The sequence below is a fragment of the Aythya ferina genome, assembly GCF_964211825.1.
Source record: "Aythya ferina genome assembly, chromosome: 4".
In the NCBI taxonomy this organism is placed as follows: Eukaryota; Metazoa; Chordata; class Aves; order Anseriformes; family Anatidae; genus Aythya; species Aythya ferina.
Genome location: NC_140300.1, coordinates 47,551,625 through 47,569,750, shown reverse-complemented (window position 1 = coordinate 47,569,750; position 18,126 = coordinate 47,551,625). Strand labels below are relative to the sequence as shown.

Below are 18,126 nucleotides of genomic sequence, written 5' to 3'. Positions count from 1 at the left end.
GCTTCACTATGTTTAATGTATAACTGAAATAACATATTGCAAAAGGTACAAATAGCACTAGTGGTCACAAGACCTGAACTGGAGGGAGGGACAACCAAAATAAGTAAGGACAAGTTCAAAGTACACTGAAGTACAAGTCTAAAAAACAGAAGTTTGTATTCTTAATAAAGTTTTTGGCTAACTTAACGAGATGGCTGAGTTCCAGTTGGGCTCCCATGCCTCAACCGCAGCAGTTTGAATGGTTGCTGCTACTGCAGGGTGCTGCTGATTTTGCACATGAGGCCTAGAGCAAAGCCTCAGGCTCACGTGAGCCAAAGGCACTGAAAGAAGAAACAGTTTCTTGTTCTCTGCAGATGTCAGCACACAGCCACTTTTCGCACACAAGAGACTAACTAGTGAGAGGTATGGACTCCATCTTTTACCCAGTCACGATAGCTGGGTCCTGAGAGTTCAGGCTTCTGCGTGTAGCCTCAGCCACTGGGGCATTATTTGACCTTGATTTCCTAGTAGCCACTGCTCAAGCCCTTTGCATTCTTCCTCAAGTTGTTCCACCTCTTTATGGATTTTTCCAGCTGACCCTTTTGATCCTATCTGAAGAAGCTGAGCAGGGGCAGCTCTTTGCATGGAAGAATATCAGGCCTGACAAACAACAGCTGCAGCAGAAGTCAGAGAGCCTTTTACATGGTGCTTTCTTCCCCATCATCTCCACAGAGCCGCTTTCTGAGTGCAAAATATGCTTAGCACTTCATCTTCATTCTCTGGTGACTTCGCCTTTCCCCAGCCAGCATGACAGCAATTCAGCAGCTGCTACACCTCATTTATCAGCAGCTTCCTTCACCTGTGCTCAGAGCACTTGACAGTCACAGACATAACTCATGCAAAAGGCGAGTCCCCTCCTGAAGCACGCAGAGCTGCGCGCTGCCCTTTGCAGGCCTCACAGCCAGGGGAGACGCTTGGCTCCCCCAGCTCACCCCAATGATCAGGAAGCTGTCACAGACTGGAAACTGCATGGATTTGCACTGTACTTCTCCAGAAGTTACCCGTTAGGACATTACTGCAATTAGCAGTAGTGGCAGCTACCCTCACGGCAGGCCGCAGTGGGGGCAAGGGCCTGGAAGGAAGCAGTGAGCAGCAGTTTCAATGGGGTGCCTCAGGCACTCCCCAGTGCAGTGAGAACCAGGCCTGAGGCAATGCACCATGAAGGGCAGCAGGGGCTGCAGTGCTGAGCTCTTTGATACCCTGCTGGAGCTAGGCAAGCCAGCTGAAACCTGCTTTTAACACTGACTGCAGCTGGGGGAAATAAAAACTGAATTGGCACTGGTGCTACAAAACACACATTTCTGTATTACAGCCAGATGCAGCTGTGTTACTTCGCCCCACCTCCAGGGTCCAGCTTCCCTGTCACAGCTAAGCTGAAGTAACCGTAGGCAATAGTGGGAAGAGGAGCAGTGCTTCCCCCTCATCCTCAGCACTTGGCTGTGGGAGCTCAAGGCAGGGGTAGCAGCTCTGGTCTGGCATCCCGCTTCAAGGAAGTACACAAGGGAAGATTTCTGCTGGCAAACAAGGAATCAGCAGTCAAGTGGCTTAACTAACATAAAACCCACAGCCCAGGACTCCCAGTCCATCCCCATGTGAAGGGGACTGTGCTGAAGGGGGCAGACCTGTGATCACCTTCACCTGCTGCAAGGCACTGGGATGGTAAGCTCAGACCTGGCCTCACAGGAACCTAGTCCACTGAATGCAGAGACCACAACCACGTGTGTTCCTTCCCATAGCAGGCACATAGCCTGTTCTTTCTCTTGCCATTGAACCTTGCATTTCTTCCCCTTGGCATCTGAGAATAACTCAGGCTACGCCCAGGCTTGACACTTGCCTTTCTCTCCAGCAACTTGTGGTGTCTCTCATCATGTTGTTTTTGCAACAAGAGCCACTACTTAATCTCCAGCAGCAGGAAGAAATCATCTGAAATACTTTGTTTTGAGACGCAGTTTATGTTTGTCTAATTATCCCAAAGGCACCTTCCCCCCAAGGGGTCCCTCTGTCCTCAGCTGCCCAGCAGCTGGCCAGGATCAGGCCGCCCCTTGGGAACAACTGCCGGGACTGCCATGGCAACTCATCCCCTCCAAGAGTGACAATCACATCTTGCCTGGTCAGGGCTGCTTTTGATCTTCTGATTCCCACCGTATAGATTAAAATAAGCAGCACCAAGACTGAATTAGGAACTCATAACAGACACCGATGGAGAGAACTGCAATTTATGACTCATAGTTTTACTTTTCTGCTCATTCTTCTTGTATTTCCTCCTGCCCCTACCCTTTCACATAGGGTAAAGCTATTTACACTGGTTGCAGTGTGCTTCAAGAGGAAGCCTGCATTATATCTGTTTCCTATATTGAAATAGAAAGATGTTAAGATTCTGCATTGCCATACAGCATTTATCTCAACTACCTGCCCGTCAATCTAAAAATTGACAGCATACGCTGTTTCTGTGAAGCAGTAAATTAGCATCTTGTACACTCCACATGCTTGCCTCTAACACCTTCCCACTGCTGCAAATGAGAAGCTCATTCAGAGACAAGCTTCATCTTTCACTTCTGCTTTTATTTGCCTGAAAACTAGCACTTCCCTGGAGTGGATGCCAACTGCTGCTACTTCTAAGTGTTGCTCAGCAGCTTGTCATGAGTTACTTTTTCCATGTCTTTAACGCATCCCAAGCAAAGAATAAAGATGTGTAATAGTAAAGAGGCAGGTGCTTGGAAAACAATTATATTTCTTTGGCAGTACCTGTGTGGTAAATACTTTCAGCTAAGTCTCTACCCTTACAGAGGCAATTGTGATTGTACACAATGAGCTTTCAAGGCAGCATTTAAGAGTGAGAGAATTAGTTTCCTCTTTTCTTCCCCAAAAGACAGACAGACAGAAGCCTGGATGCCAGACACTATTTCTCTGGCTTTTAAAGGAATTGCCAGAAAGGGAAAATGAAGCCGTACGCTACTCCTCTTCCTCCTCCCCAGCCCAGCCAGTAGAACTGTCAGATGACAAATGCATTTTGCGACTCAGAAGATCAGGCACTAACCTCAGCCATGGCATCCCTGCATGCCTTTGGACAAACACCTCACCTTTCTGTAAGGAATTGCAGCAATTACCAAAATGCTAGGAAAACAGGAGCTGCTTTGATGTTGAGCCACAGGCACAGGGTGAAAATTCCTGCTCTGCCACTGGTCTGACTTCATCAAGAATTGGGAATGGGGTTAATCAGTGTGGTTAATTCAGCACAGCACTAAGATTAAGGTATGTTAGTGACCAGGAAGAGGTATGATGACTCCAGAGACCATCTTAGCATTGCTGCTAAGTGCTATACTATGCTAGCAGGCATAGCTGTGCTACCAGGACACTCCATGCTTGTTGCAGAGTATGCAAAAGTGCCCTGAAATTCAAGAAGTCCACTCTGAAGTTCACTGCCATGCTTCAACCTCAACTGTAGTGTAACCCAGCCCAGCATCACAGCTGAGACAAGTGTGCACAATGGTAGCCAACCATCAAACTACGGGAAGCATTACAATGCAAAGCACAGCAGGGTGCTGCCAGAGATGGCACCCCAGAGAGCTACCAAGCTCTTCTGTGTGCAGTCCCCTTTTCTTGAAGAAGGAGTGGGACTTTGTGCAAATAGCAACACCTACAGGTGAGATTTTCCACCTGGATCCTTTGGGACAGCCATCATGAGGGACTCCTGCTTCAAGCACTTTGTCTCCTGGAGTGGAAACCACCCAGCTGTCAGCTCTCAGACCATACCAAAGTTTGAAGTCTCCTCACAGCTCCAATCGCAACCTCCATACTCGCTTTCTCCGGGGCTGGCAGAGCAGCTACTATCAACAAAAACACATGCAGAAAAAGCATTATATATTTTGATCAAAAGCAGAGAAAGCTAATTTAAGAAGTGAGGGGGGAGGGGTAAGCCAGCTTTTCTATAAAGCTTAGTATGATCCCAGCGATGAACTAGTTGGATTAGCTACTTAGCAGCAGTGTAGTTTAAGCATCACACAGCTCTGGAGAGGAAGCCTTTTGAAGATGGAAACAGCATTCCTGAGTTACCAGCTTCCTCAGCTACCACGAGTGCAGAAGCAAGCACGTAATAGCACACAGCTATTCCTCCAGCCACACCCAGTAGCCAACAAATTACCCACAGCACTCAGAATTTATTTAGCAACATTACAAACGGGCATTACATCTTTGGCCCTGCATGTTTACCCAGTACTAGGCAACAGGCAAGACCGCTGCATTCCTGTGGCAGGAAGGTGGCATCATGAAAGCCCGGAGAAGGCTACCTACCTTAGGGGGTGTAGCCATAGCTAGGCCTAACATGAATGTTTTAAATACCAGGGGCCTGACACACTCACTTGAAAGGCTGGTGTTTGTGACATCCCTCATTGTACAGCGCTGACACAGTTAGGTCCATTCCTCACCTACCCTGTGAGGCACATCAGGTAGGCATGCAGGAGACCCCGCTCAACGAGTCTCCAGATTTAGCTGCCATTTTCTGTCGGAGACATCCAGCCCCTACAGGATGAAGTTGTTATTGTAAAAAGCAGGACAAAGGGGGAAAACACCTTTTTCCTCTGCACTAATTCTTTTTGTTTCATGCTCACATTAGGCAGCCTGCTCCCTACATCCTCGAACAACAAGGCCGTGGTGCACGGGCCAGGCTCGCCTGGGACTTGGGCAGATACGAAGGCTACCTTCACCCATGCAGCAAATGGGCAGCTGTGATTCAGGCAGCTCAGCCACTGGCACTTCACAAATCAAAAGGTGAGGTATTTTCTCCATTAGAAACACACCTGAAAAGTTAAAGTGCTTGCACCAAGGCTGCAGTGGCCCTTACAGCCACCCACCACCTACAGAAGGAAGGAGAAGCTATTGGTTTGGAGATGTGGCATAGGATTTTCAATTTCACATAAAGCAGGGCCACACCATGAATAAACGTCAAAAACTTTACACATTCCAGGGAATCAAAAACAGCTCAAAAATGCTCAATGCAGAACATCTATAATTTTCAAAACTAACATGAAGAATTTTAGGAGACTTGTCCATCTTAAGGCTAAAATGACCTTTGCAAACCTTAAAAAAAAAAAAGTGCTACACTACCATAAAACACCAAAGAAAGAAAAATGAAAACATTTACATGAGAGTAACAAGTAGAAAAGAAGAAAAAACCTTCCAGGCTTTATTTACCTGGGAAAAAGATGAGGTTGTAAAATCAGGTTAAATGGTTGATAAAATTAAGGACAGATTTGAGACAAACGTGTTATATACAGGCTTGGAATCCACATGAGAAGGGAAAACATTTTTGTGAGCCCATTATCCCAGTCCTTGACTCCACAGCACTTTTATCAGACAGCACAACCACCCCAGGAAGATCTCAAGCAGATGTAAGCATTGATCCATATTTCTGCATCCACAAACAGTTCCCTTCCCCTAGAAGTGGGAGCTTACTTGTGAGACTCCTCACAGAAGTCTCTCAAATACCAAATGCCAGATCGCAAATGGCATCACTGCAACTCCAAACAGAAGAAATCCAGTTTATGAGATTATATTTATTTTTGAGTGCTTGGCTGTCACTTCTAAGCCCTTTGGCCTTGTGTTGACCTTTAGGATTTCTAGACAAGATGCTACTCTACTTGTACTACTTAAACTGTTTTAGCTCTGGGATTGTGCCAAACCAGCAACTGACTGCAACTATTATGAGAGTAATTTTCCAGCATGTGGATTACTAGCATGTGGCTACTTAAGCTAATTTTATATGTGATTGGAAGACTTATAGGTCACAGTCTCATGGTTTATCACTCAGCTGCATATCCCTTATATCCAAAATCCCATTTAACATTGACAGTTGTGTTCCCTTTGACTGCAAATACTTGGAAATTCAAAGGATATGGTGCATAGATGATTAACAAAACTTTTTCATTTAGTGAGAAAGACAATGGTAGAATACTGGCACAAGACATGGTTGCCTTATGATACTGCTCATGTTTACTTATGTCTACTGTAACCTTGAATTCCTCGTTACATGTAAGGAGAATCTCTTCATTGGTTCTGTATTTCTTTGCCATTTATTTAGAAGATTAAATCAGTTATTCACTAATATTTTGAGTCACATTTTTTGATCTAAGCACGGAATTTACTGCAGTTTATTGACAGATTTTAAAATTGACAATGTAGAGTTGTCAATTTCAAAAGCTCCTCAGTAGTCTTAGACACACCGAAGTATTTATTAACACAGGTCCCCACCCCTTCCCAGTGCTTGGCTATGTTACACCTGTCTGTCTGTTTCTCTGCCTCTTGCTAACCTGCCAGGCAGTCCGTACCATACAAAGTCTAGAAGAGAATGGCTAAGCATACTTCAGAAAAAAAAGTGTAACAAGTTGACAAGAGCAACAGCATAACCACACTTTTTAAAAAATTGGTTAAAACAGAGCAGAAAAACTTCATGGGACCTTACAAACCCTGTGTGAAAACCAAGGTTGCTCCACAGCACAACCCCCCGAGCCAATACAATGACCCATGAGCATCAGAGACATCAGGAGTTGGATCTCCAACTCATTCTTTCTCTTGTTCCTAGCTGAGGGGGGTCCTGTCCCTCTTCCTTTGCCCTACACTTGCACTTATTGGAGCCAAATTCAACTTGTGAACCCAGTATTAACTTTTTTTCTTGAAACATGTTACACTTGCACATGAGCAAGCCAATGAACACAGAGCAAGAGACAACACAAGAAGCTTGCAGATGCAGCCAGTATGACAGGAGCAAAGACTGGATAGGGTAACAGGTTTTTCACCTTGTCACAGGCATTAACTATTAAATCATTTCAAACCTTCTCACTTAAATGCAGAATAGGGAGGTAGCTACACAATTTGGACTGAGGTTACAGCTTACCACAGCATTAACATTTCAATGTACTTTTCACACACAAAAAACCTCCGTTGTCATAGACACCAATTTTAGCTAAAGCTATAGCAGGTGACTGTGTTTGTTAGTACTCCTGCACAGACTACACCAGAGTTGTAGCAGGCAGCACAGCAGATTTTTCCTTGTTTCAACTGTGTACAGAAGCATTTAGTATCTTAGATCTCCTTATTTTCTTATGCTCAATTTCCAAAGACTTCAAAGTTGATAACCACTACAGCGAAACCAGAAAGCCAGGAATTGTATTCAGAGAACAATGAAAAGCCCTTGATACCGAAGTTCGTAGGCTTTTGTTATATGCAATCCTCATTAGCCTGACCAACAAATGAATCTCAGAAAATCTCATTCTACAGATAAGCACTTACACAGTACAAGCAAGACCCACCTGTTCAAAGATGTTAAGCATAATTGCAAGTGATCCTTTCTTCTCTGTTTTTATTTTATGAAGATTTTCCGATAAGCTGCAGAACCTAAACCGCTCTGCAGATCCTAGGCTTCCAGTGTTTCAAGCTGCTCATTGCCTTCTAGGTAACACCCAGCTGATAGTTCTAAAACAAGCATATATCACAACTGAAAATCAGATGTACGTGTGCTCATAACATGAACTCAGCTTTTTTCAGTCTGCAATGCTAAACTGAAGTTTAGTTCATGGAGGGTTTGACACAAGTTAAAGACTTCCTTATAAAACTAATTTAAGTCAACCAACAATGTTATAGTGTAGTACTCACAAGGTGGTCGTTAATTCCTTTTACATTGAATTGAGTGATTTTTAAAAAAATGGATGTACTATGCAGCAGCAACACATTCTTCAGATAGCTCTTCTCATGTGCGTTTGAGCTAGATGCTAGTCACACAGGCACAGGTAACCTCTGCAGGACCTATGCCAACAGTTAAGGTCCTCACTTACCACTATTCCTTGCAGTTAGACTTCATACAACAAGAGTTGTTGTTTACATACATAATTGGAGTAAAGCTTCCAAAGATGTGAATAGTATTCAATTAAGTTTCAAATCTTGTGAAGCCTTCCCGTTAGATTCTTGCAACATTCACTTACTGCACTAACTGGTTATTGGATGTCCATGCACTGTTACATATCAGCTACAAAAAAGAACAACATTTTCAGAAGTAAATTTTAAAAAGGAAGATACCAAATACCACTCACATTCATTTCAGAAAGTTTATTGCACCAAATGCCGCAAAGAAATAGACCAAAATGATAGCATACATAAACAACTATAAGAAAAAACACCAAAAACATGTAGTCTGACATTAGTATTCAGTCATTCCTAAAAAAAGCCTTTGCTCTCCAAGCATGCAATAGCAACACATGTTTTTATCAGCTATGGAAAGCCTGCTATATATGTCAAACTAACACACTTGACCTAAAAAAACATCTAGAGTGTATTCAGCAGTTCAGACTCAGTTTTGATTGGGGCCTCTTAACTGAAGAAGAGGTTATACTTGAGGGATAAGTGATCATTGTGTGAAATTTATATGCAGGAGTTTGTGTCTGAAAAGGCTTTTTGACTTCTAGAGAAAAGATGCATTTTAATAGGGACTGGGGAAGACCATCTAGAGTATGTCATTAGAAATGCGAATTAAAGAATTCCAGAATCAGTGTGTATTTGTTTGTTTTGGGCAGAAGACAGCTGTATGTATCAAATCAGAAAGTACCTATTTAAATTAAAAATGTTTAACTCTTGTTATTGTTTTAGGTTAAGGAGTTCAATTAAATACTACAATTTAATAGTTAATTCTTCCCCTCTGCATATGGTTTAGTCTTGCCAGAAAAAAATACATTCTTCAAATTGCACTGTGTAAACTGCAGTTACGTGGGATTTTGGAAAGACTTGTGCACTCCCACTTAAACAAAGTATGCATTTAAGTTTACAAAACTACATAATACTGATAAAAACTTTGGAATATTTGAAAATTAAGCTACATTTTAAACACCTCTGTACATTCATATTACTTCTCATTCACTTAAAATAAAAACAGGAACATGCCCTAAAGAGGTCCAACACAACATCTGTAAATACCTACTGCCCTGTCATGCCATACTAATTTATATGAACAGCAAGATGCTACCAAAAACAATTTAAAGACTTAGAGTCAAAAAAGCCCTAGAAGGTGGAATCCCATCAAATGAGGTAGTATCTTTGGTGGAGGGGAAAGATAGGTATTTAACTTTCTTCAGACTAAAGTCTTTTAACAATAAAAGGGATTTAATTTCAATCCCCCCCTTTCCTCCCCCACTCAAACTGTCAGAACAAGGGTTCTTCATATGATTTCTGAAGAGCAGCAAAATGGTAAGAGAAAGCAGCAAGAACTATAAAGTTTTCGCCTGGGCTGAAGGAAGTCCAGGTGCTTTGACCATCAGCTCACATGCTGTCCTTAGCTTAATGTCTTACCAGAAGGCAGTTTTTCTTGTTTGCTTGTTGTTTTTTTAGTAGGTGTAGTACAAATCAAATGTTACTTGTTATGGCATTAGCCTTGAAATCACTGAATGTCGGCTGACCTTCGACTTTCTTAGAACACTAAAAGAGGAAAAGTGTTTCTGCACATCTTTCAAGAATTATCAACCTGTTCAGATAAAAACCGAACTAATGCTTTATGAGAAACTTAATTGTTTTTTAATAAATTCACCCAATATTCACGAGTGACATGAAATGAAGTACATGAGAAGTTCTATATACACTCAGGGAAGCAGTTTCAAAGCTCTACACACATGCACGCCCACATTCGCCATTACAAGGATAGGTCAGGAATATGTGACTTGCTCTGTGGTTCTCACTTTGTCTTAACCTTGTGAAATAGAAAGTGATAGCTGCTAACAGCTAGATGCAGAGGTAAATTTACTTTCCAGCAGATAGAATTCACAGACCAAAAATATGAAAATTTTGCCTAATTATTAGCAGTAGGAGAAGACCTGAACCACAGAAAGATTTTAGCCTTTTGAGGCAGAATATCAGGGACAAGCCTATGAAAATGCAATAAAAGAGCTATCTGGAATGTCAGATCAGAAACGCAGCATATAAGGATCAGCTTTAGAAGCACTGTATCAGAATATTAACTATCCCTCCACTTGGGAACAACCCCTCTTCACAGTCAGTCAGTCTACCCATTTCCCCTTAAAAAAAAGCAACACAATGTTCATCAAGACCCCAATCACATTTAAACAACTCACAATATGCACATTTCATTGTTTCAAATCATTGAAAGTTTACTGTAGAAAAGTCCAAACATCCAGGTAGTATGAAATAAAATCACTTTTAATAAAAGTGTGTCCCTTCAGTGTTAAAAATCTGTAATCACCAATGAGGACAACGCGTAACTGGTGACCAGAAGTTTCTCATCAGAATTCACTATTCACAAGCAATTGTGCTAGCAATTTGCTTGCAAACTGCCAGTTTCATACACCTCATTCATGCTGGCTCACAACAGAAAGGTCCAAGATTCATTTTTCCTTTTCTTTAAGAATGTTTGTTTTGATCCTTTGTTCTTTCCTCAGTCTGGTCCATAGTTTCACATCCAGCTCAACAGTGCTTTATGCAAAAATTCAGTTTTTTACATTCATGTTATCAACCACATGAAAACAGTAAAATACAAAATTTTATTTTGCTTTCTAGAAACACAGAAGGCCAGTATCAACTCATGGAGAAGTAGTTTCTGGTTTCAAAGCAGTTAGTCTGCTAAGGAAAGGCACCTGGGATGATAGTTCAAGATTACTGTAGAATCATAAAGGGTAATTGCAAACATTCATAGTAATACCAAATATTGGGGTTTGTCCCCTACTTTTCCTTTTACTTCAGACAATGGTCCTCTTTTATACCTAATATAGTGACCAACTAGTAGCCAGAAAAAAGTAATATATCTGACTGAAGGTTTGTAAGGGTTAACCCCCCCAGATAAGATTGTCTTCAGTTTGTGCCAATTGCTTGGTCTATGTGCACACGTGCCCTAATAGCACTGGTATCATACAGAAGGCTGTCAGATTCATATTCTTCTGAGATAGTAATGCTTGATGACACCAAGACACAGGTTTAATTCCCAGGACTACAGCCATACAGAAACTCAGTTACTGAAGTTGCATCAGCAACAAATGTAAACTTGTAGCAGAAATTCCATAAGGCTTTCCCACAAAAAAAAACCACCTCAGAAGTTCATTCCGTTTTCAGGGTAGAATTACTTCTAGTCATGAGCTCATCTGAATACCTCCTCATTAAAAGAGAAGCAACCATAGCTTGCTTAATTTCATCCTCACCTCCATTCCCACTTAGCATCTGGTTGCTGAATCCAGGTTTCTTGTTCTGAGCTGGTCATTTCTACTATACAAAACCATGCTTATGCTCTGCAAGAAAAATCATGTCCCATCTAATACACTTGTGTATAGGAATGCTATGTACATAGTTTACAACTCCTCCTCCCCAGCAAAGAAATACACCACACCACACTCACAAGTGTAGCATTAGGAAATCCATTCCAACCCACTTGTTCTTTAACTGTTACTTCATGGTTTTGAGCAGCGTTTTGGATGGCAGCTCACAGTCTGCCACATAGTGTTAACTTTTGTCCTTTGAAGAAAAAATGCAAGGATGCAGTCACTTTAAGTCAGAACTGAGATTGTAAGAAAAACCTGAATGCCTTTTACATTATGTAAACTGAAGTCCTCCGATCAAACGTCCAGCTGAAACCAGAATCGGAAGATGGTAGAATGTACAGTCATCACCTGCTTTTCTCAGTGTTCCCCTTTATCAGCATTTGGCAACTGTTCTTCTTTCAACATTCCCATATTCTTTCTTTTACTTTAAGGGAACGACTATCCTGAGATTTTAATTTATAAGAGTATTTGAGCAACATATGGAGAATGAGTACTTGCTATAGCAGCCAACAAAGGCAAGTCATTGGATTCAATCCTAGAAATTAAAAAAAAAGAGAGACTTTAAAATACACAATCACCTTCACAAAAGAAGATAAACACAAGAGGCTATTCGTCATTCACTTCAAAGAAACTGAAAATGTCTTGCTATAACCAAGTTCATCATTTAATTTTTTGTTCATACTGTACCAGTAAAGTTAAGTGATAACATTTAAAAGCAAAAAGGTCTGCTACCATTTAAGTGAAAAAGATAGTATTACATTTTGTGGTATGTAGTTTTTTTGTGGTACAAATAAGAAGTTTGATTTATTCGCTAATCCATAACCCTTAGCTTGCAGTCAGCAGGCTTCAATAAGCCCAGCCAAAGAAAATACTGAACATCAACTTATGGAAGACTGCAATTTCACGTTTTGAATACAACTCTGTTTACCATGCAGCAGCACTTTCTTACCAAAAATTACCAAAAGATGGAAGTATCAGTTATTAGGCAGTAAAAGTAGCACAATGCCTCTCAGATGCAATGCTCAGTTCCAACCATTTCCAACAGAACACTCTTCAAAGGTCAGTACGTATGTTTATATACATTTTTACACATACACACAAGGGTTTACTTCAGGGTCTCATTACTTTAAACTACATTGCTCAGTATGACATCTTGAGCAGCCAGATATAAATTAAATTTTAGCTACAGTGCTTAAAAAACATCTTCGTGGAAGTGTATTCATTTCTTGCCCCTTCCTCTCATTCTACTTTCACAGCACATGCATCCATAAAGTACTTGGCTAGAACTGAACAACCTCCAAGTAACCAAAATCAGAACTTTCTTCATTCTCAATATTTTTCATCCTTAAGATTTCAGAACAACAAATGATTTTCCTCCTGCTGGATTGTATCTCCTGATGGCTCATTGGAACCCATTTCGACACTTCATTAGGTTCATGAGAGAGGGGGGAATAATAAACATAGAATAAGTAGCAAGTCCCCACAGGAACATAACTACATTCAGAAACTGAAAAGCAAAGTAACTGCCTCAAGTTTTGCCATAGATTAAGACTTATCTGCAATACTCACCCCAATACAATTCCTAGTTCTTTTACATGCACTCTTGTATGTCCTCGTAGATATTCTGAAAGCATTTTGCTTTTGAGATACATCTCTTGTAGTCTATCCTCAAGATGCATTATGCACTGTAAATACAGACCAAAAACCTCAGAATAGCTTTAAAACAACTGCATGCATATATTACAAAAATAGCTAAAATGATATGCTTACATATCTTAGCCAGAACACCTTTAAGTCTCCCCCCAAAAATCTGTAAAGAAGTAAATGTGTTACAGTTGTGCTGGCAACTTAAAATACACTAGCTTTCCCTCATCTCAAAGAATTGGAGTATTTCAGTTTTCTTGTGCAGCACGTTTGTTCCAGGAGTCAAAAAAAAGCCATCCAATTTCCCTTCAACTCAGACACAGTTTCTCCTGACATAAAAAAGTTTTAACCAGGTTCAAAAACATTCGAGATACCTTAATAAGAGTCTAACCAGAATACCTAACAAATGTCTTTGTTACAAGTCAGTATTTTTTCCTGAAAGTGTCACAGTTCCTAAAAATCAGCACTCTCTTCAGCACCAGAGAAGTCCTATTCAAGAAACTAAAACATAAATGAAAGACACCATTATCTGCATCATAAAACTACACCTCTTTTGATCTATAATTTACTGGATAAATCAGGTTACAAATCCTTTATTTTTTTTTAATTAGTACTACATAATTCTAGTTTAAAACCCAAACATTTGATGTTGTTTGCAAAAGGTAGTAGTTCAAGTTGAAATACCAAAATAATTACTCCAATTTCGTTCAGCAGTAGCATGCTAGAGTTTTTGGTTAAAAACAGTCAGATGGTACATAATTTCTCATACATCAATTGCAAGAGAGCAGACGAAAACTTCGGAGACTTTTTTTAAAAACAGTAACACAGGGTGAGTACATGGGACATCTTCACTAGGTGAGTAGGCAGGCTGTTTTATCAGGTATTTTGTTCCAGAACACAGGGTAACTCGATTCAATACATTCTTTCTTTCCACAGAGATGACCACATCAAAGACAAAAACAAGAAGCGTGTGCAGAACCTCATTATCAAATATTTAATCATCCAGCAGGCAGAGACAACAATTAGAATCAGTAGTAGCAAATACCTCCAGGCCATCCTCTGGTGTATATTTTAAGTTTGATGGAAACCATAAGTATTAGAAATGGAATCTTGTGCAAGCAGTTCTGCTAATTAAAAAAATAGAAAAAAGACTCATGCTCATGGGTAACCTACCATGCATTTTTCTGATGGTCTTGAGCAAGTTGCTTTTTGAGAGTGGTTTGATCTGTTTGCTTCAAGCAGTTTTCACTAAAGCCATTATAATCATAACACTTCTGATTCTAGCCTAAAGGAAGACATTCTTACCTTCTCTACTACAGGTAACTAATACAGAAAGCCTGTTAGCACTTCCCCAGTAGTTCAGGTAGGCATGCAGCTGATTCCCAAAGTGGCAATTCAACATATTTCAATTTCACTACTCATAAGCTGAAGGACTATAGATTTTTTTTTTTTATTGTTAAGAGGAAAGAAGAATTTCACATTGTTCTAAGAGATTCTTTAGAAAAGATTATCCACTACTCCTGAAAGCCAGCAAAGAATCAAGAGCCTTTCCTCCTCAAGCTCATCCATTTTGTAAATCCATTTTGTTCAAGATGTCCAGTGAGGTACAGAAGAACAGTAATTTTTTTTTGATGCTAGCTTCCTCTTCAGCTTCTCACTGACTTCAGTTAAAATCATTTAAAGTAGCTTAAAATGAGCTAGAAGGTGCAGGTAAAATCTTTGTCATACTGCTGACAAGCAACATTTGCAGTCTCCACTTCCCTTTCACCCTGGCATACTGCACAACTCTGCAGGAAGGTTGCCAGTCAAGTGTCATAAAGTCTTGTTGTCTTTTGTCCAGTCTCAAGTTGGGTTTTGTTTTTTGTTGTGCCATAAAATACTCTTCTAAACAGTAACTGGAGGTCAAGAAACATATACTTAATCTTCAAACATACTGCCTTATGCATTTCTGATTTATGTTATTATATATGCTTTTGTCAAAATTTAAGTCAAATAGAATGTTCATTATAAAAACATGGACTTCTTCCCCCAAAGTTGAATGGAACACCCCACTTCCATTCATCCATTATTCTGTTCCTGTTAGCAAAGACCTACAAACTCTGACAGCTCAAAGCATCTTCAATGCAGATTATAGAACAACAGAACTACAAGCTACTAGGACTACCATTTTACTGCTCTTTTTTTTTTTTTTTTTAAGGAAGGAAATAAAATTAGTCCACCTCCAAAAGCCACTACACCATACAAAGCATTCAGAAGTTGCATATACAAGGTCCAGGGCAGCACTGGAAGAAGTACTTCAGTTGCAGAAGCAACTTATGAGTTCAAAAATGCCAAAATTTAAGGTGTTCCTGTGCAAGCATGATGACATAGTTCTAACCTAAGTCACATGTTTTCCAACATACAAAAGTATCCAGAAAGGACACTGATGTACTTTGCCATAGTACTTGACTTCAAGTACTTAAATTAATACCACTAATTTTTATCCAAAGCAGCATCAATTAATACTATTTTCAGTTGTTAATATTCAGTTCCACCTTCCTATTCTGTCTGCTAGCAGTCGTTACACAAGCTTCCAATAAATAAAGTTTCTCAAGGCTATCTGCTGAAGACCAAGCCAGTTCTGTTTACTCAAACTACAGGAAAAAGATGCACCATTTCCCCCCAGCTACAACTGTGTGGAAAAATTGTTATAATTACTGCTGCCAGACTCATGGGTGACTTTGCTGTAATCAGCCAAAACAGCTATCAGAAAGCATTACTGATCTGTTCTGATGAACTCTACTACTAACATGGACAGGAAAGGATATTATGGGAGGGGAAGCACACACTATGAGGAAGTAACATCCCCTGCTGCAACCCATCTGACCCCAAGTGTTTTGTGTTTCCATCTCCTCCCAGGAATGCTGTAGGCATGTCTGCCAGGTGGTCTGAGACAGCACTGGCTGACAGGGTGGGTTACACTATGCATAAAACACAAAGGTCAAGTAAACATGCAATACACATGTAACTGAGGATAGAGAAGAGGCATCCACTAGGTGGGGTTGGTAAAAAAAAAAAAAAAAAAACACAAAAACTCAAGAATAAGAAATGGTATGGTAGAAACAGCAGAAGCTTCAAACAGTAGAGAATGAGGAAATTATACAAACAAAATAATCTACACAACTCTAATCATAAATACAGTCATTCTAAAGTTGCCTAAGCAACTTTTGTTCTGTCTTATTTTGGAGCAGCTGACTTTAATCTTGGTCTATTACAAGTAAAGTAAGTTAAAAACAGTACCTGTAACTGAACTGTAGCACACATTCTTTTAAATACATTGTACCAACTTTGCTATACCAATAAACAAATACCTGAAACAATCCAATAAAATACAGTGTGCAAAACTCTGCATTTTCGATTTAAACAATTTCCATTATTTCTTTACTGAAAACTGAAGCTACTTACAAAGTCAGCTGGAAGATTGAGTTTATAAAGCTGTAAAATGGACTGCAGTAAACTGGATACTTGACTCGAGACCAAGACATCCTTGCCTAGCTTCACATTGTCCATCATTTTTCTCTGGCTGGTAGCCACTTGTACGTTCCATTTATCTGTGTCTGCAATAATGCAGACAGCTTCTGCTATGGGTTCATCTAGCACTGGATGCTGCAAGAGATGCAAGACAAACATTATGGAAAACTTGCATATGCATTTTCACAGCTTAGATCGAGGCTCCACTTTTATTCACTCTGAGAAAGTGGTCCAAATGAATGCTTGTCCAGTAGAAAACCAAAGGCATCTCAAAAAAATGAGACAGAATACCAGTTTCAGAGACAGAGCTGACATCCAGTAACATTAGGTCGAAGTCTGAACTACCAGTTTGATTAAGGCATTTATTTTTATTTTATTTTTTAAGTAGTGCTTCAGAATCACTATGACATTTTTTCACTAACAGTAATCCAGCCTTCCTGCAAAGGTTAAGTTTCTTCCAAAACAAATAGAGTATTAATTATGCTGATTCAGTGAGTGGTTATACTCACTGTAAGGGATTTCACTATGCACAATGACAGCAAGGTATTTATGAAGAGACAATACCATATTAGAGCAATTTGGTGTTTAAACAACTGCACACACATCACCATTCTGGACAGTGTTTAACTCATTCCTACAGGATGATTCTTGATTGCTATAGAAAGAAGCAATTGACATTCACTAGATAAACATCTAATATTGAATACTAAACGCTTAGCATTCCTTTGGTGAAAGATTCGTTTTAAGTTACTTGGTGTAGTTGGAGTAGAGTAAGAATATCACAAAGATCTTACCTACAGCTAACTGCTTTACGCAGTCGGTCATTTCTGCTACAGCCTAGTGTAACACAGGCTTCCACAGGACTTCATCTCCCTTGCAACACATGCCACTAAGTGGTAAACTAAGATGTTTCCAACAACTTGTGTACCATTTTTTATGAAATAAAGGTAACTGTCTGCTATTGTGACTGAAAAGAAGCAGTCAGTTTTTTCCTTGTTTGTAATTTCAACTTGCAAACATTTTTCCCTGTGTTCACCTTTCAAGAAAAGACTGAAGAGAGTATAAAGGGGAAAAAAGTGATTTTTGCATGAACAGGCTTCTCAGTCATTTAAGGGGTTTTCTTTCAAGGAAGAAGACATACCAGGTGTGGCTGTTAAGGACTGGCGAGTACAAAGAGGTCTTATTTAAACTACAAACTACCATGTTTCTATAGCTTTAGCTTCTCAGTAATAGCAACAACTCACACTATGACTTGGAACAGTATTTTAACTCACATGCATCGCATGAAGGAGGTCTGCTAGTAGACACTGCTTGAGTTTTTCATCATTATTTACTCCATGCAGCACTAGATCAGGCACGTATGTGTGACAGTAGCCACCCAGAAGCGATCTTCCAAAGTTTTTCACACACTGACTGCTGATTGTGTTTGACCTGAAATACAAAGCAGGTATGATTCTTGCTTGACAGACTCCATTCAGATGATGATATCAATACAAAGTTTCATTTACTACCCCTACCTCTATTAAAAATAATTAGTATTTTTTTAAATTTAACATTGTGTTGATTCCTTCAAATTTCAGAAACAGCAAGTCTGCTTTTATCAGAGCTTGGGGTCCCTATGCCCCCCGGCCTT

At 40.0% G+C, this 18,126-nt stretch overlaps 1 protein-coding gene across 4 annotated transcripts in view; it reads right to left on the bottom strand.

The window, feature by feature from the left end:
• Positions 1-8,121: 8,121 nt before the first annotated feature.
• Positions 8,122-18,126, bottom strand: part of FNIP2 (folliculin interacting protein 2) — a 49,377-nt gene continuing 39,372 nt past the window's right edge. For all 4 annotated transcript variants that reach the window (XM_084517552.1, XM_084517553.1, XM_084517550.1 and 1 more), the window contains 4 exons: positions 17,768-17,924; positions 16,428-16,628; positions 12,909-13,024; positions 8,122-11,874 (listed from right to left, as the gene is read on the bottom strand). In XM_084517552.1, coding sequence (XP_084373678.1) covers positions 11,796-11,874; positions 12,909-13,024; positions 16,428-16,628; positions 17,768-17,924 — 553 coding nt within the window. In that variant the 3' untranslated portion in view covers positions 8,122-11,795. The remainder of the gene's footprint in view (positions 11,875-12,908; positions 13,025-16,427; positions 16,629-17,767; positions 17,925-18,126) is intronic.